Source organism: Bombina bombina, chromosome 1 (genome assembly GCF_027579735.1).
Source record: "Bombina bombina isolate aBomBom1 chromosome 1, aBomBom1.pri, whole genome shotgun sequence".
Lineage (NCBI taxonomy): Eukaryota > Metazoa > Chordata > Amphibia > Anura > Bombinatoridae > Bombina > Bombina bombina.
In genome coordinates this window covers 590642687-590662350 of record NC_069499.1, presented here as the reverse complement: position 1 = coordinate 590662350, position 19664 = coordinate 590642687, and the positions used below count along the sequence as shown (strand labels likewise).

The 19664-nt window shown below is 43.2% G+C and overlaps 1 protein-coding gene across 2 annotated transcripts in view; it reads right to left on the bottom strand.

The window, feature by feature from the left end:
- USP40 (ubiquitin specific peptidase 40) overlaps positions 1–19664 on the bottom strand; it is a 133165-nt gene that overhangs the window by 59430 nt on the left and 54071 nt on the right. For both annotated transcript variants that reach the window (XM_053698878.1, XM_053698879.1), the window contains exons 20-21: positions 14945–15033; positions 8702–8788 (exon numbers count right to left, since the gene is read on the bottom strand). In XM_053698878.1, the coding sequence (XP_053554853.1) occupies positions 8702–8788; positions 14945–15033 (176 nt within the window). The remainder of the gene's footprint in view (positions 1–8701; positions 8789–14944; positions 15034–19664) is intronic.

The window sequence follows — 19664 nt, the reverse complement described above, 5'->3', positions numbered from 1 at the left end:
GATCAGTCCACGGGTCATCATTACTTGTGGGATATTAACTGCTCCCCTACAGGAAGTGCAAGAGGATTCACCCAGCAGAGTTGCTATATAGCTCCTCCCCTCTACGTCACCTCCAGTCATTCGACCAAGGACCAACGAGAAAGGAGAAGCCAAGGGTGTAGTGGTGACTGGAGTATAATTTAAAAAATATTTACCTGCCTTAAAAAACAGGGCGGGCCGTGGACTGATCACACTACAGAAGAAAGGAATTTATCAGGTAAGCATAAATTATGTTTTCTTCTGTTAAGTGTGATCAGTCCACGGGTCATCATTACTTGTGGGATACCAATACCAAAGCAAAAGTACACGGATGACGGGAGGGATAGGCAGGCTCTTTATACAGAAGGAACCACTGCCTGAAGAACCTTTCTCCCAAAAATAGCCTCCGAGGAAGCAAAAGTGTCAAATTTGTAAAATTTGGAAAAAGTATGAAGCGAAGACCAAGTTGCAGCCTTGCAAATCTGTTCAACAGAGGCCTCATTCTTAAAGGCCCAAGTGGAAGCCACAGCTCTAGTGGAATGAGCTGTAATTCTTTCAGGAGGCTGCTGTCCAGCAGTCTCATAAGCTAAACGAATTATGCTACGAAGCCAAAAAGAGAGAGAGGTAGCAGAAGCTTTTTGACCTCTCCTCTGACCAGAGTAAACGACAAACAGGGAAGAAGTTTGTCGAAAATCTTTAGTTGCCTGTAAATAAAATTTAAGGGCACGAACTACATCCAGATTGTGCAAAAGACGTTCCTTCCTCGAAGAAGGATTTGGGCACAAGGATGGAACAACAATCTCCTGATTGATATTCCTGTTAGTGACTACCTTAGGTAAGAACCCAGGCTTAGTACGCAGAACTACCTTATCCGAGTGAAAAATCAAATAAGGAGAATCACAATGTAAGGCTGATAACTCAGAGACTCTTCAAGCCGAGGAAATAGCCATTAAAAATAGAACTTTCCAAGATAACAACTTTATATCAATGGAATGAAGGGGTTCAAACGGAACACCCTGTAAAACGTTAAGAACAAGGTTTAAACTCCATGGTGGAGCCACAGCTTTAAACACAGGTTTAATCCTGGCCAAAGCCTGACAAAAAGCCTGAACGTCTGGAACTTCTGACAGACGCTTGTGTAACAGAATGGACAGAGCTGAGATCTGTCCCTTTAAGGAACTAGCGGATAACCCCTTTTCTAAACCTTCTTGTAGAAAAGACAATATCCTAGGAATCCTAACCTTACTCCAAGAGTAACCTTTGGATTCGCACCAATATAGGTATTTACGCCATATTTTATGGTAAATCTTTCTGGTGACAGGCTTCCTAGCCTGTATTAAGGTATCAATAACTGACTCAGAAAAACCACGCTTTGATAAGATCAAGCGTTCAATTTCCAAGCAGTCAGCTTCAGAGAAGTTAGATTTTGATGTTTGAAAGGACCCTGAATCAGAAGGTCCTGTTTCAGAGGTAACGACCAAGGTGGACAGAATGACATGTCCACCAGATCTGTATACCAAGTCCTGCGTGGCCATGCAGGCGCTATTAGAATCACTGATGCTTTCTCCTGTTTGATTCTGGCAATCAATTGAGGAAGCATCGGGAAAGGTGGAAACACATAAGCCATCCTGAAGGTCCATGGTGCTGTCAAGGCATCTATCAGGACCGCTCCCGGATCCCTGGATCTGGACCCGTAGCGCGGAAGCTTGGCGTTCTGTCGAGACGCCATGAGATCTATCTCTGGTTTGCCCCAACGTGGAAGTATTTGGGCAAAGACCTCTGGATGAAGTTCCCACTCCCCCGGATGAAAAGTCTGACGACTTAAGAAATCCGCCTCCCAGTTCTCCACTCCCGGGATGTGGATTGCAGACAGGTGGCAAGAGTGAGACTCTGTCCAGCGAATTATCTTCGATACTTCCATCATTGCTAGGGAGCTTCTTGTCCCTCCCTGATGGTTGATATAAGCTACAGTCGTGATGTTGTCCGACTGGAACCTGATGAACCCCCGAGTTGCTAACTGGGGCCAAGCCAGAAGAGCATTGAGGACTGCTCTCAATTCCAGAATGTTTATTGGAAGAAGACTCTCCTCCTGATTCCATAGTCCCTGAGCCTTCAGAGAATTCCAGACAGCGCCCCAACCTAGTAGGCTGGCGTCTGTTGTTACAATTGACCAGTCTGGCCTGCTGAATGGCATTCCCCTGGACAGATGTGGCCGATAAAGCCACCATAGAAGAGAATTTCTGGTCTCTTGAATGGAATGAAGGACACGGCATGCATTTTGAAGTTTTGTTAACCTGTCCTCTGTCAGGTAAATCTTCATTTCTACAGAATCTATCAGAGTCCCCAGGAAGGGAACTCTTGTGAGTGGAAAGAGAGAACTTTTCTCTTCGTTCACTTTCCATCCATGCGACCTTAGAAATGCCAGTACTATCTCTGTATGAGATTTGGCAGTTTGAAAGCTTGAAGCTTGTATCAGTATGTCGTCTAAGTACGGAGCTACTGAAATTCCTCGCGGTCTTAGTACCGCCAGAAGAGTGCCCAGAACCTTTGTGAAGATTCTTGGAGCCGTAGCCAGTCCGAATGGAAGAGCTACAAACTGGTAATGCCTGTCTAAAAAGGCAAACCTTAGATACCGGTAATGACTTCTGTGAATCGGTATGTGAAGGTAAGCATCCTTTAAATCCATTGTGGTCAAGTACTGACCCTCTTGGATCATGGGCAAAATTGTTCGAATAGTTTCCATCTTGAACGATGGAACTCTTAGGAATTTGTTTAGGATCTTTAAATCCAAGATTGGCCTGAAGGTTCCCTCTTTTTGGGAACTACAAACAGATTTGAGTAAAACCCTTGTCCTTGTTCCAACCGCGGAACTGGATGGATCACTCCCATTAATAAAAGATCTTGTACGCAGCGTAGAAACGCTTCCTTCTTTGTTAGGTTTGTTGACAACCTTGACAGATGAAATCTCCCTCTTGGGGGAGAGGATTTGAAGTCCAGAAGGTATCCCTGAGATATGATCTCTAACGCCCAGGGATCCTGAACATCTCTTGCCCAAGCCTGGGTGAAGAGGGAAAGTCTGCCCCCCACTAGATCCGGTCCCGGATCGGGGGCCCTCAATTCATGCTGTCTTAGGGGCAGCAGCAGGTTTTCTGGCCTGTTTGCCCCTGTTCCAGGACTGGTTAGGTTTCCAGCCTTGTCTGTAGCGAGCAACAGCTCCTTCCTGTTTTGGTGCAGAGGAAGTTGATGCTGCTCCTGCTTTGAAATTACGAAAGGAACGAAAATTGGACTGTCTAGCCTTGGCTTTGGCCTTGTCCTGAGGCAGGGCATGACCTTTACCTCCTGTAATGTCATCAATAATCTCTTTCAAGCCGGGCCCGAATAAGGTCTGCCCTTTGAAAGGAATATTAAGCAATTTAGATTTAGACGTAACATCAGCTGACCAGGATTTTAGCCACAGAGCTCTGCGTGCCTGAATGGCGAATCCTGAATTTTTAGCCGCAAGTTTAGTTAAATGTACTACGGCATCTGAAATAAATGAATTAGCTAACTTAAGGAATTTAAGTTTGTGTGTGATGTCATCTAGTGTGGATGATTGAAGTGTCTCTTCCAGAGACTCAAACCAAAATGCTGCTGCAGCCGTGACAGGCGCAATACATGCAAGAGGTTGCAATATAAACCCTTGTTGAACAAACATTTTCTTAAGGTAACCCTCTAATTTTTTTATCCATTGGATCTGTAAAAGCACAGCTATCCTCCACTGGGATAGTGGTACGCTTAGCTAAAGTAGAAACTGCTCCCTCCACCTTAGGGACCATTTGCCATAAGTCCCGTGTGGCGGCGTCTATTGGAAACATTTTTCTGAATATAGGAGGGGGTGAGAAAGGCACACCGGGTCTATCCCACTCCTTAGTAACAATGTCAGTAAGTCTCTTAGGTATAGGAAAAACGTCAGTACTCGTCGGTACCGCAAAATATTTATCCAACCTACACATTTTTTCTGGGATTGCAACTGTGTTACAATCATTCAGAGCCGCTAATACCTCCCCTAGTAACACACGGAGGTTCTCAAGCTTAAATTTAAAATTTGAAATGTCTGAGTCCAGTTTATTTGGATCAGAACCGTCACCCACAGAATGAAGCTCTCCGTCTTCACGTTCTGCAAACTGTGACGCAGTATCAGACATGGCCCTTGCATTATCAGCGCACTCTGTTCTCATCCCAGAGTGATCACGTTTACCTCTTAGTTCTGGTAGTTTAGCCAAAACTTCAGTCATAACAGTAGCCATATCTTGTAATGTGATTTGTAATGGCCGCCCAGATGCACTCGGCGCTACAATATCACGCACCTCCTGAGCGGGAGATGCAGGTACTGACACGTGAGGCGAGTTAGTCGGCATAACTCTCCCCTCGTTGTTTGGTGAAATATGTTCAATTTGTACAGATTGACTATTTTTTAAAGTAGCATCAATACATTTAGTACATAAATTTCTATTGGGCTCCACTTTGGCATTAACACATATAGCACAGAGATATTCCTCTGAATCAGACATGTTTAACACACTAGCAAATAAACAGCAACTTGGAAATACTTTTCAAAGTAATTTACAAATAATATGAAAACGAACTGTGCCTTTAAGAAGCACAGAAAATATTATAACAGATAAAATAATTAAGTTATAGCATCAATCTTTGTCAGAATATACAGTTTTAGCAAAGGATTGTTCCCCTCAGCAAATGATAACTAACCCAGGCAGCAGAAAAAAAATACACAAATAAACGTTTTTTATATCACAGTCAATACAATCAGCACAGCTCTGCTGTGAATGATTACTTCCCTCAAAAAAGACTCTTGAGATCCCTGAACTCTGTAGAGATGAACCGGATCATGCAGGAAGAAAATGAACCTCTGACTGAGTTTTTCTGATGCATAGTGAAAGCACCAAAATGGCCCCTCCCCCACACACATAACAGTGAGAGGGATCAGTGAACTGCTCTAATTTAAATCAAAACTATTGCCAAGTGGAAAAAAAGTGCCCAAAACATTTTTTCACCCAGTACCTCAGAGAAAAAAACGTTTTTACATGCCAGCAAAAAAACGTTTTACCTCAATAATTAATTGTCATTTAAAACCTATTGCAAGTCCCTGCAAAATAGGTTAAGTCTATGTATACAGTTTAAAAGCCAGAGAAGTACCATTTCCCAGAAAACTGAAGTGTAAAATATACATACATGACAGCCTGATATCAGCAACATCTACTGCATTCAAGGCTGAGTTTACATTATAACGGTATGGCAGGATTTTCTCATCAATTCCATGTCAGAAAATAATAAACTGCTACATACCTCTTTGCAGATTAATCTGCCTGCTGTCCCCTGATCTGAAGTTTACCTCTCCTCAGATGGCCGAGAAACAGCAATATGATCTTAACTACTCCGGCTAAAATCATAGAAAAACTCAGGTAGATTCTTCTTCAAATTCTACCAGAGAAGGAATAACACACTCCGGTGCTATTATAAAATAACAAACTTTTGATTGAAGATATAAAAACTAAATATATCACCATAGTCCTCTCACACATCCTATCTAGTCGTTGGGTGCAAGAGAATGACTGGGGGTGACGTAGAGGGGAGGAGCTATATAGCAACTCTGCTGGGTGAATCCTCTTGCACTTCCTGTAGGGGAGCAGTTAATATCCCACAAGTAATGATGACCCGTGGACTGATCACACTTAACAGAAGAAATTGGACTTATTCTTAGCCTTAAAAGGCCTATCCTGTGGGAGGGCATGGCCCGTTCCCAAAGTGATGTCTGAAATAATCTCCTTCAATTCTGGCCCAAAAAGGGTCTTACCTTTGAAAGGAATATTAAGCAATTTTGTCTTGGAAGATACATCCGCCGACCAAGACTTTAGCCAGAGTGCTCTGCGCGCCACAATTGCAAACCCTGAATTTTTCGCCGCTAACCTCGCCAATTGCAAAGCGGCATCTAAAATAAAGGAATTAGGAACTATCCCCACTACCTTCATTTGAGGAATCATCTTGGGCAACCTTATTAAATGTGACAGTACTGTCCTTACTTTGTCTGGACGCCATGGCACAATTATCACATACATTTGAAGGGGGGGCCACCTTGGCCTCCATACATACAGAACATGATCTATCTAAAGGTACAGACATGTTAGACAGGCTTATACAGGCTATTAATGCAATAAAACCGTTTTTAAACAAAACCGTTACTGTCTCTTTAAATGTTAAACAGAGCACACTTTATTTCTGGATATGTGAAAAACTATGAAGGAAATATCCGATCTTTACCAAATTTGCACCCTAGTGTCTTAATGCCTTAAAAGTATTGCACCCCAATTTTCAAGTTTGTAACCCCTTAAATGAGGAAACCGGAGCTGTTTTATCAATTAGCAACTTTAAACCCACTACAGTCCCAGCCACAGCGTTTGCTGCGGCTTCACCTGTCCTTGGGGGTTATTCGTTACAAAAATAAGCCTTCCAGGAACGTTTTTAATGGCCACCAGACCCTCTCACATGAAGCTGCATGCACTGCATCCAAAAGAAACTGCGCAATTATGGCGCGAAAATGAGGCTCTGCCTACTAGAGTGAAAGGCCCTTCCTGACTGGGAAGGTGTCTAAACGACTGCCTGGCGCCTAAAAACGTTACCCAATTATTCTCAGGTTTTAAAAACACTTCAAACCGCATATAAATATTGAATAAAGCAATCGATTTAGCCCACAAGAGTGTCAACCAGTATATAGCCCATTAATAAGCCTTCATTCTGTTATGAGTCTAAGAAAATGGCTTACCGATCCCAAAGAGGGAAAATGACAGTCTTCTAGCATTACTCAGTCTTGTTAGAAAATGGACTAGTCATACCTTGAGCAGAAAAGTCTGCAAACTGTTCCCCCCAACTGAAGTTCTCTGGGCTCAACAGTCCTGCGTGGGAACAGCAATTGATTTTAGTTACTGCTGCTAAAATCATACTCCTCTTTTAAACAGAACTCTTCATCCTTTTCTGTTTTAGAGTAAATAGTATAAACCGGCACTATTTTAAAATAACAAACTCTTGATAGAAGAATAAAAAACTACAACTAACACCACATACTCTTCACCATCTCCGTGGAGATGCTACTTGTTCAGAGCGGCAAAGAGAATGACTGGGGGGCGGAGCCTGAGGAGGGGCTATATGGGCAGCTTTTGCTGTGCTCTTTGCCATTTCCTGTTGGGGAAGAGAATATTCCCACAAGTAAGGATGACGCCGTGGACCGGACACACCAATGTTGGAGAAATTGTATTCTCTACCTGAATCGTGAAAGAAAAATGCTGGCTTTAGTGTCCCTTTAAAGGGACAGTCTAGGCCAAAATAAACTTTCATGATTCCGATAGAGCATGTAATTTTAAACAATTTTCCAATTTACTTTTATCACCAATTTTGCTTTGTTCTCTTGGTATTCTTAGTTGAAAGCTTAACATAGGAGGTTCATATGCTAATTTCTTAGACCTTGAAGGCCACCTCTTTTCAGAATGCATTTTAACAGTTTTTCACCACTAGAGGGTGTTAGTTCACGTATTTTATATAGATAACACTGTGCTCGTGCACGTGAAGTTATCTGGGAGCAGGCACTGATTGGCTAAACTGCAAGTCTGTCAAAAGAACTGAAATAAAGGGGCAGTTTGCAGAGGCTTAGATACAAGATAATCACAGAGGTTAAAAGTATATTAATATAACTGTGTTGGTTATGCAAAACGGGGAAATGGGTAATAAAGGGATTATCTATCTTTTAAAACAATAAAAATTCTGGTGTAGACTGTCCCTTTAAGCTTTCAGTTATAGACATATTCTTCACACTTCAATAGTGGGTGGCTTGGCAATGATTCTATAAGTTTCTCAATACCTGTCTAGATGCAGCAGTTTGAAGGATCCATACATTTATAAATTATTATTTCAGGTTTCATAGTGGCCTTAATCCTTTTGTATATTTTATTTGTCAAATGTCTCGCTCTTTATCTCTAATGAGGTCCAAGAGTGACCTTTGTTGTTCACAGAGGGAAGGTATACTACTTAATATCTTAAGATAAAACTAGACTAGGTTTGCTCAAGAGGTTGAATTTAGTTGTACAGACATTCTACACACGTTTGTGCTTTTTCCCATGTATACGAGCACTGATGCTAATTGTTATGTTGTTTTGATCGGATTCTGTAAATTGGCATGTAAATATCAGGCGTCACTTTGTCTGTTATGTCTTAACCATCAAACCTAAATAAAAATAAGAATAAAAAAAATGGAGGTAAAGGGAAAACTCTAGTGTTATTACAAGCTTTGAAAGTTAGACTAGACTTTTAAATGTAATTTTGGAATAGCATATGTAATAAGATCAGACAAGAGGCTAAAAGTGCAGCAAATACATTTTATAAAATTGGGGGAGTTATTGGAGGGATAGCAAAACTTAGGTGGAAAACCAGTCATATACAGCACATCTGATTATTCCAAGCGGATAAGCATATCAGATTGGTATTCTCTGTGTGGTGCACCCACTGATGCTAACATTCTGGGTAGTGGGGTACAGATAAGGCACAAAATAGATCCCATGCCTTTAACCATACTTAAACATGGGTACCCTTAGCACATACACTTTGTAAACGTGATGATATAATAATCTATTGCTTTTACCTCTCTTATGGTAACAGTTTCTTCCAGAATAATCTCCTGTTCCCGGCCTTCCAGTAGATCAGTCTCAAGGAGAAAATATAGGAAGATCTGGAAAAGTAAAAACATAATTTATGCTTACCTGATAAATTCCTTTCTTCTGTTGTGTGATCAGTCCACGGGTCATCATTACTTCTGGGATATAACTCCTCCCCAACAGGAAATGCAAGAGGATTCACCCAGCAGAGCTGCATATAGCTCCTCCCCTCTACGTCAGTCCCAGTCATTCGACCAAGAATCAACGAGAAAGGAGTAACCAAGGGTGAAGTGGTGACTGGAGTATAATTTAAAAGATATTTACCTGCCTTAAAACAGGGCGGGCCGTGGACTGATCACACAACAGAAGAAAGGAATTTATCAGGTAAGCATAAATTATGTTTTCTTCTGTTATGTGTGATCAGTCCACGGGTCATCATTACTTCTGGGATACCAATACCAAAGCAAAAGTACACGGATGACGGGAGGGATAGGCAGGCTCATTATACAGAAGGAACCACTGCCTGAAGAACCTTTCTCCCAAAAATAGCCTCCGAAGAAGCAAAAGTGTCAAATTTGTAAAATTTGGAAAAAGTATGAAGCGAAGACCAAGTTGCAGCCTTGCAAATCTGTTCAACAGAGGCCTCATTCTTAAAGGCCCAAGTGGAAGCCACAGCTCTAGTGGAGTGAGCTGTAATTCTTTCAGGAGGCTGCTGTCCAGCAGTCTCATAGGCTAAACGTATTATGCTACGAAGCCAAAAAGAGAGAGAGGTAGCAGAAGCTTTTTGACCTCTCCTCTGTCCAGAATAAACGACAAACAGGGAAGAAGTTTGGCGAAAATCTTTAGTTGCCTGCAAGTAGAACTTGAGGGCACGAACTACATCCAGATTGTGTAGAAGACGTTCCTTCTTTGAAGAAGGATTTGGGCACAAGGATGGAACAACAATCTCTTGATTGATGTTCCTGTTAGTGACTACCTTAGGTAAGAACCCAGGTTTAGTACGCAGAACTACCTTGTCTGAGTGAAAAATCAGATAAGGAGAATCACAATGTAAGGCTGATAACTCAGAGACTCTTCGAGCCGAGGAAATAGCCATTAAAAACAGAACTTTCCAAGATAACATTTTTATATCAATGGAATGAAGGGGTTCAAACGGAACACCCTGTAAAACGTTAAGAACTAAGTTTAAACTCCATGGCGGAGCAACAGCTTTAAACACAGGCTTGATCCTAGCTAAAGCCTGACAAAAGGCCTGGACGTCTGGATTTTCTGACAGACTCCTGTGTAACAAGATGGACAGAGCTGAAATCTGTCCCTTTAATGAACTAGCTGATAAACCCTTTTCTAAACCTTCTTGTAGAAAAGACAATATCCTAGCGATCCTAACCTTACTCCAGGAGTAACCTTTGGATTCGCACCAGTATAGGTATTTACGCCATATTTTATGGTAAATCCTTCTGGTAACAGGCTTCCTAGCCTGTATCAGGGTATCAATAACCGACTCAGAAAAACCACGTTTTGATAAAATCAAGCGTTCAATTTCCAAGCAGTCAGCTTCAGAGAAGTTAGATTTTGATGTTTGAATGGACCCTGTATCAGAAGGTCCTGTCTTAGAGGTAGAGACCAAGGCGGACAGGATGACATGTCCACTAGATCTGCATACCAAGTCCTGCGTGGCCATGCAGGCGCTATTAGAATCACTGATGCTCTCTCCTGTTTGATTTTGGCAATCAATCGAGGAAGCAGCGGGAAGGGTGGAAACACATAAGCCATCCCGAAGTTCCAAGGTGCTGTCAAAGCATCTATCAGAACCGCTCCCGGATCCCTGGATCTGGACCCGTAGCGAGGAAGTTTGGCGTTCTGGCGAGACGCCATGAGATCTATCTCTGGTTTGCCCCAACGTCGAAGTATTTGGGCAAAGACCTCCGGATGAAGTTCCCACTCCCCCGGATGAAAAGTCTGGCGACTCAAGAAATCCGCCTCCCAGTTCTCCACTCCCGGGATGTGGATTGCTGACAGGTGGCAAGAGTGAGACTCTGCCCAGCGAATTATTCTTGATACTTCCATCATTGCTAGGGAGCTTCTTGTCCCTCCCTGATGGTTGATGTAAGCTACAGTCGTGATGTTGTCCGACTGAAACCTGATGAACCCCCGAGTTGTTAATTGGGGCCAAGCCAGAAGGGCATTGAGAACTGCTCTCAATTCCAGAATGTTTATTGGAAGGAGACTCTCCTCCTGATTCCATAGTCCCTGAGCCTTCAGAGAATTCCAGACAGCGCCCCAACCTAGTAGGCTGGCGTCTGTTGTTACAATTGTCCAGTCTGGTCTGCTGAATGGCATCCCCCTGGACAGGTGTGGCCGATAAAGCCACCATAGAAGAGAATTTCTGGTCTCTTGATTCAGATTCAGAGTAGGGGACAAATCTGAGTAATCCCCATTCCACTGACTTAGCATGCACAATTGCAGCGGTCTGAGGTGTAGGCGTGCAAAAGGTACTATGTCCATTGCCGCTACCATTAAGCCGATCACCTCCATGCATTGAGCTACTGACGGGTGTTGAATGGAATGAAGGACACGGCATGCATTTTGAAGCTTTGTTAACCTGTCTTCTGTCAGGTAAATCTTCATTTCTACAGAATCTATAAGAGTCCCCAAGAATGGAACTCTTGTGAGAGGAAAAAGAGAACTCTTCTTTTCGTTCACTTTCCATCCATGCGACCTTAGAAATGCCAGAACTAGCTCTGTATGAGACTTGGCAGTTTGAAAGCTTGAAGCTTGTATTAGAATGTCGTCTAGGTACGGAGCTACCGAAATCCCTCGCGGTCTTAGTACCGCCAGAAGGGCACCCAGAACCTTTGTGAAGATTCTTGGAGCCGTAGCCAATCCGAATGGAAGAGCTACAAACTGGTAGTGCCTGTCTAAGAAGGCAAACCTTAGATACCGGTGATGATCTTTGTGGATCGGTATGTGAAGGTAAGCATCTTTTAAATCCACTGTGGTCATGTACTGACCCTTTTGGATCATGGGTAAGATTGTCCGAATAGTTTCCATTTTGAACGATGGAACTCTTAGGAATTTGTTTAGAATCTTTAAATCTAAAATTGGCCTGAAAGTTCCCTCTTTTTTGGGAACCACAAACAGGTTTGAGTAGAACCCTTGTCCTTGTTCCGACCGCGGAACCGGATGGATCACTCCCATTAATAACAGATCTTGTACACAGCGTAGAAACGCTTCTTTCTTTATCTGGTTTGTTGACAACCTTGACAGATGAAATCTCCCTCTTGGGGGAGATAATTTGAAGTCTAGAAGGTATCCCTGAGATATGATCTCTAGTGCCCAGGGATCCTGAACATCTCTTGCCCAGGCCTGGGCGAAGAGAGAAAGTCTGCCCCCCACTAGATCCGGTCCCGGATCGGGGGCTTTCGGTTCATGCTGTCTTTGGGGCAGCAGCAGGTTTCCTGGCCTGCTTGCTCTTGTTCCAGGACTGGTTAGGCTTCCAGCCTTGCCTGTAACGAGCAACAGCTCCTTCCTGTTTTGGTGCAGTGGAGGTTGATGCTGCTCCTGTTTTGAAATTCCGAAAGGGACGAAAATTAGACTGTCTAGCCTTAGCTTTGGCTTTGTCTTGAGGTAGGGCGTGGCCCTTACCTCCTGTAATGTCAGCGATAATTTCTTTCAAACCGGGCCCAAATAAAGACTGCCCCTTGAAAGGTATATTAAGTAATTTGGACTTAGAAGTAACATCAGCTGACCAGGATTTTAGCCACAGCGCCCTACGTGCCTGTATGGCGAATCCTGAGTTCTTAGCCGTAAGTTTGGTTAAATGTACTACGGCCTCCGAAATGAATGAATTAGCTAGTTTAAGGACTCTAAGCCTGTCCGTAATGTCGTCTAGCGTAGATGAACTAAGGTTCTCTTCCAGAGACTCAATCCAAAATGCTGCCGCAGCCGTAATCGGCGCGATACATGCAAGGGGTTGCAATATAAAACCTTGTTGAACAAACATTTTCTTAAGGTAACCCTCTAATTTTTTATCCATTGGATCTGAAAAAGCACAGCTATCCTCCACCGGGATAGTGGTACGCTTAGCTAAAGTAGAAACTGCTCCCTCCACCTTAGGGACCGTTTGCCATAAGTCCCGAGTGGTGGCGTCTATTGGAAACATCTTTCTAAATATTGGAGGGGGTGAGAACGGCACACCGGGTCTATCCCACTCCTTAGTAACAATTTCAGTTAGTCTCTTAGGTATAGGAAAAACGTCAGTACTCGCCGGTACCGCAAAGTATTTATCCAACCTACACAGTTTCTCTGGTATTGCAACGGTGTTACAATCATTGAGAGCTGCTAAGACCTCCCCTAGTAATACACGGAGGTTCTCCAATTTAAATTTAAAATTTGAAATATCTGAATCCAATCTGTTTGGATCAGAACCGTCACCCACAGAATGAAGCTCTCCGTCCTCATGCTCTGCAAGCTGTGACGCAGTATCAGACATGGCCCTAGTATTGTCAGCGCACTCTGTTCTCACCCCAGAGTGATCACGCTTGCCTCTTAGTTCTGGTAATTTAGACAAAACTTCAGTCATAACAGTAGCCATATCTTGTAATGTTATCTGTAATGGCCGCCCAGATGTACTAGGCGCCATAATATCACGCACCTCCCGGGCGGGAGATGCAGGTACTGCCGCGTGAGGCGAGTTAGTCGGCATAACTCTCCCCTCGCTGTTTGGTGAAATTTGTTCACATTGTACAGATTGACTTTTATTTAAAGTAGCATCAATACAGTTAGTACATAAATTTCTATTGGGCTCCACCTTGGCATTGGAACAAATGACACAGATATCTTCCTCTGAGTCAGACATGTGTAACACACTAGCAATAAACTTGCAACTTGGTTATAATCTTTTTTAGCAAAAACGTACTGTGCCTCAAAGAGGTACTAAACGATTAAATGACAGTTGAAATAATGAACTGAAAAACAGTTATAGCATCAAACTTTAAAACAACACAACTTTTAGCAAAGGTTTGTTCCCATTAGTACAATAACAATAATTAAATTTGACATAAAAATTACAGAGCAACGTTTTTATTCACAGTCAATATAAAATTCTCACAGCTCTGCTGAGAGAAACTACCTCCCTCCAAAGAAGTTTGAAGACCCCTGAGATCTGTCAGAGATGAACCGGATCATGCAGGAAATATAAGAGTAACTGACTGAAATTTTTTGATGCGTAGCAAAGAGCGCCAAAAACGGCCCCTCCCCCTCACACACAGCAGTGAAGAGAAACGAAACTGTCACAATTAAAAGCAAACAACTGCCAAGTGGAAAATAATGCCCAAATATTTATTCACTCAGTACCTCAGCAATGTAAACGATTCTACATTCCAGCAAAAACGTTTAACATGATAAATACTTAATAAAAGGATTAGTGACTTTTAACAGAGTAGTTCCGGTGAAATACCATCCCCAGAATACTGAAGTGTATACATACATGTCATTATAACGGTATGGCAGGATTTTCTCATCAATTCCATTCAGAAAATAAAAACTGCTACATACCTCAATGCAGATTCATCTGCCCGCTGTCCCCTGATCTGAAGCTTTTACCTCCCTCAGATGGCCGAGAACAGCAATATGATCTTAACTACTCCGGTTAAAATCATAGTAAAAAACTCTGGCAGATTCTTCCTCAAACTCTGCCAGAGAAGTAATAACACGCTCCGGTGCTATTGTAAAATAACAAACTTTTGATTGAAGTCATAAAAACTAAGTATAATCACCATAGTCCTCTCACACATCCTATCTAGTCGTTGGGTGCAAGAGAATGACTGGGACTGACGTAGAGGGGAGGAGCTATATGCAGCTCTGCTGGGTGAATCCTCTTGCATTTCCTGTTGGGGAGGAGTTATATCCCAGAAGTAATGATGACCCGTGGACTGATCACACATAACAGAAGAAAAAACACAGCCTAGAAAGTTCACCTTCAGTTTATGATAAAAATCTTAAAGCATATTCCCTTTCCACACAGATTTTCTGTATTCTGCACTCTTGTTAACAGAATATCAGCACTATCTGGCTGGCTCCAGCTGCTCCACAACATTCAGAACACCATTATCTTGCTCTACAATGCACATAAAGAATAGTCTAACTATTATACAAGTCTATCTAAAGGCTCCCAGCATCCCTGAACAAGGGTAGTGTATAGTGTACAGCCAGTAGCCTGTAAGACTCACCTGTGAGGGGTCTGGGGTTTTCCCTTTACAGAGGGCCAAAGTGCACCCAGGCTTAATTTTTGCCTCTTGCACAGTCATGTTCTCTGGCACTGCAAATAATTATAACAAAATGGGGTTAAACAGTACCAAGGCACGCAGACACCATTACATCTTTGTGACATTATTCTGATATGACTATTGATTTATTAGACTGTTGCAGAGGCTTAGATACAAGGTAATCACAGATGTAAAAACATAATTTATGCTTACCTGATAAATTCCTTTCTTCTGTTGTGTGATCAGTCCACGGGTCATCATTACTTCTGGGATATAACTCCTCCCCAACAGGAAATGCAAGAGGATTCACCCAGCAGAGCTGCATATAGCTCCTCCCCTCTACGTCAGTCCCAGTCATTCGACCAAGAATCAACGAGAAAGGAGTAACCAAGGGTGAAGTGGTGACTGGAGTATAATTTAAAAGATATTTACCTGCCTTAAAACAGGGCGGGCCGTGGACTGATCACACAACAGAAGAAAGGAATTTATCAGGTAAGCATAAATTATGTTTTCTTCTGTTATGTGTGATCAGTCCACGGGTCATCATTACTTCTGGGATACCAATACCAAAGCAAAAGTACACGGATGACGGGAGGGATAGGCAGGCTCATTATACAGAAGGAACCACTGCCTGAAGAACCTTTTCCCAAAAATAGCCTCCGAAGAAGCAAAAGTGTCAAATTTGTAAAATTTGGAAAAAGTATGAAGCGAAGACCAAGTTGCAGCCTTGCAAATCTGTTCAACAGAGGCCTCATTCTTAAAGGCCCAAGTGGAAGCCACAGCTCTAGTGGAGTGAGCTGTAATTCTTTCAGGAGGCTGCTGTCCAGCAGTCTCATAGGCTAAACGTATTATGCTACGAAGCCAAAAAGAGAGAGAGGTAGCAGAAGCTTTTTGACCTCTCCTCTGTCCAGAATAAACGACAAACAGGGAAGAAGTTTGGCGAAAATCTTTAGTTGCCTGCAAGTAGAACTTGAGGGCACGAACTACATCCAGATTGTGTAGAAGACGTTCCTTCTTTGAAGAAGGATTTGGGCACAAGGATGGAACAACAATCTCTTGATTGATGTTCCTGTTAGTGACTACCTTAGGTAAGAACCCAGGTTTAGTACGCAGAACTACCTTGTCTGAGTGAAAAATCAGATAAGGAGAATCACAATGTAAGGCTGATAACTCAGAGACTCTTCGAGCCGAGGAAATAGCCATTAAAAACAGAACTTTCCAAGATAACAATTTTATATCAATGGAATGAAGGGGTTCAAACGGAACACCCTGTAAAACGTTAAGAACTAAGTTTAAACTCCATGGCGGAGCAACAGCTTTAAACACAGGCTTGATCCTAGCTAAAGCCTGACAAAAGGCCTGGACGTCTGGATTTTCTGACAGACGCCTGTGTAACAAGATGGACAGAGCTGAAATCTGTCCCTTTAATGAACTAGCTGATAAACCCTTTTCTAAACCTTCTTGTAGAAAAGACAATATCCTAGCGATCCTAACCTTACTCCAGGAGTAACTTTTGGATTCGCACCAGTATAGGTATTTACGCCATATTTTATGGTAAATCCTTCTGGTAACAGGCTTCCTAGCCTGTATCAGGGTATCAATAACCGACTCAGAAAAACCACGTTTTGATAAAATCAAGCGTTCAATTTCCAAGCAGTCAGCTTCAGAGAAGTTAGATTTTGATGTTTGAATGGACCCTGTATCAGAAGGTCCTGTCTTAGAGGTAGAGACCAAGGCGGACAGGATGACATGTCCACTAGATCTGCATACCAAGTCCTGCGTGGCCATGCAGGCGCTATTAGAATCACTGATGCTCTCTCCTGTTTGATTTTGGCAATCAATCGAGGAAGCAGCGGGAAGGGTGGAAACACATAAGCCATCCCGAAGTTCCAAGGTGCTGTCAAAGCATCTATCAGAACCGCTCCCGGATCCCTGGATCTGGACCCGTAGCGAGGAAGTTTGGCGTTCTGGCGAGACGCCATGAGATCTATCTCTGGTTTGCCCCAACGTCGAAGTATTTGGGCAAAGATCTCCGGATGAAGTTCCCACTCCCCCGGATGAAAAGTCTGGCGACTCAAGAAATCCGCCTCCCAGTTCTCCACTCCCGGGATGTGGATTGCTGACAGATGGCAAGAGTGAGACTCTGCCCAGCGAATTATTCTTGATACTTCCATCATTGCTAGGGAGCTTCTTGTCCCTCCCTGATGGTTGATGTAAGCTACAGTCGTGATGTTGTCCGACTGAAACCTGATGAACCCCCGAGTTGTTAATTGGGGCCAAGCCAGAAGGGCATTGAGAACTGCTCTCAATTCCAGAATGTTTATTGGAAGGAGACTCTCCTCCTGATTCCATAGTCCCTGAGCCTTCAGAGAATTCCAGACAGCGCCCCAACCTAGTAGGCTGGCGTCTGTTGTTACAATTGTCCAGTCTGGTCTGCTGAATGGCATCCCCCTGGACAGGTGTGGCCGATAAAGCCACCATAGAAGAGAATTTCTGGTCTCTTGATTCAGATTCAGAGTAGGGGACAAATCTGAGTAATCCCCATTCCACTGACTTAGCATGCACAATTGCAGCGGTCTGAGGTGTAGGCGTGCAAAAGGTACTATGTCCATTGCCGCTACCATTAAGCCGATCACCTCCATGCATTGAGCTACTGACGGGTGTTGAATGGAATGAAGGACACGGCATGCATTTTGAAGCTTTGTTAACCTGTCTTCTGTCAGGTAAATCTTCATTTCTACAGAATCTATAAGAGTCCCCAAGAATGGAACTCTTGTGAGAGGAAAAAGAGAACTCTTCTTTTCGTTCACTTTCCATCCATGCGACCTTAGAAATGCCAGAACTAGCTCTGTATGAGACTTGGCAGTTTGAAAGCTTGAAGCTTGTATTAGAATGTCGTCTAGGTACGGAGCTACCGAAATCCCTCGCGGTCTTAGTACCGCCAGAAGGGCACCCAGAACCTTTGTGAAGATTCTTGGAGCCGTAGCCAATCCGAATGGAAGAGCTACAAACTGGTAGTGCCTGTCTAAGAAGGCAAACCTTAGATACCGGTGATGATCTTTGTGGATCGGTATGTGAAGGTAAGCATCTTTTAAATCCACTGTGGTCATGTACTGACCCTTTTGGATCATGGGTAAGATTGTCCGAATAGTTTCCATTTTGAACGATGGAACTCTTAGGAATTTGTTTAGAATCTTTAAATCTAAGATTGGCCTGAAAGTTCCCTCTTTTTTGGGAACCACAAACAGGTTTGAGTAGAACCCTTGTCCTTGTTCCGACCGCGGAACCGGATGGATCACTCCCATTAATAACAGATCTTGTACACAGCGTAGAAACGCTTCTTTCTTTATCTGGTTTGTTGACAACCTTGACAGATGAAATCTCCCTCTTGGGGGAGATAATTTGAAGTCTAGAAGGTATCCCTGAGATATGATCTCTAGTGCCCAGGGATCCTGAACATCTCTTGCCCAGGCCTGGGCGAAGAGAGAAAGTCTGCCCCCCACTAGATCCGGTCCCGGATCGGGGGCTTTCGGTTCATGCTGTCTTTGGGGCAGCAGCAGGTTTCCTGGCCTGCTTGCTCTTGTTCCAGGACTGGTTAGGCTTCCAGCCTTGCCTGTAACGAGCAACAGCTCCTTCCTGTTTTGGTGCAGTGGAGGTTGATGCTGCTCCTGTTTTGAAATTCCGAAAGGGACGAAAATTAGACTGTCTAGCCTTAGCTTTGGCTTTGTCTTGAGGTAGGGCGTGGCCCTTACCTCCTGTAATGTCAGCGATAATTTCTTTCAAACCGGGCCCAAATAAAGACTGCCCCTTGAAAGGTATATTAAGTAATTTGGACTTAGAAGTAACATCAGCCGACCAGGACTTTAGCCACAGCGCCCTACGTGCCTGTATGGCGAATCCTGAGTTCTTAGCCGTAAGTTTGGTTAAATGTACTACGGCCTCCGAAATGAATGAATTAGCTAGTTTAAGGACTCTAAGCCTGTCCGTAATGTCGTCTAGCGTAGATGAACTAAGGTTCTCTTCCAGAGACTCAATCCAAAATGCTGCCGCAGCCGTAATCGGCGCGATACATGCAAGGGGTTGCAATATAAAACCTTGTTGAACAAACATTTTCTTAAGGTAACCCTCTAATTTTTTATCCATTGGATCTGAAAAAGCACAGCTATCCTCCACCGGGATAGTGGTACGCTTAGCTAAAGTAGAAACTGCTCCCTCCACCTTAGGGACCGTTTGCCATAAGTCCCGAGTGGTGGCGTCTATTGGAAACATCTTTCTAAATATTGGAGGGGGTGAGAACGGCACACCGGGTCTATCCCACTCCTTAGTAACAATTTCAGTTAGTCTCTTAGGTATAGGAAAAACGTCAGTACTCGCCGGTACCGCAAAGTATTTATCCAACCTACACAGTTTCTCTGGTATTGCAACGGTGTTACAATCATTGAGAGCTGCTAAGACCTCCCCTAGTAATACACGGAGGTTCTCCAATTTAAATTTAAAATTTGAAATATCTGAATCCAATTTGTTTGGATCAGAACCGTCACCCACAGAATGAAGCTCTCCGTCCTCATGCTCTGCAAGCTGTGACGCAGTATCAGACATGGCCCTAGTATTGTCAGCGCACTCTGTTCTCACCCCAGAGTGATCACGCTTGCCTCTTAGTTCTGGTAATTTAGACAAAACTTCA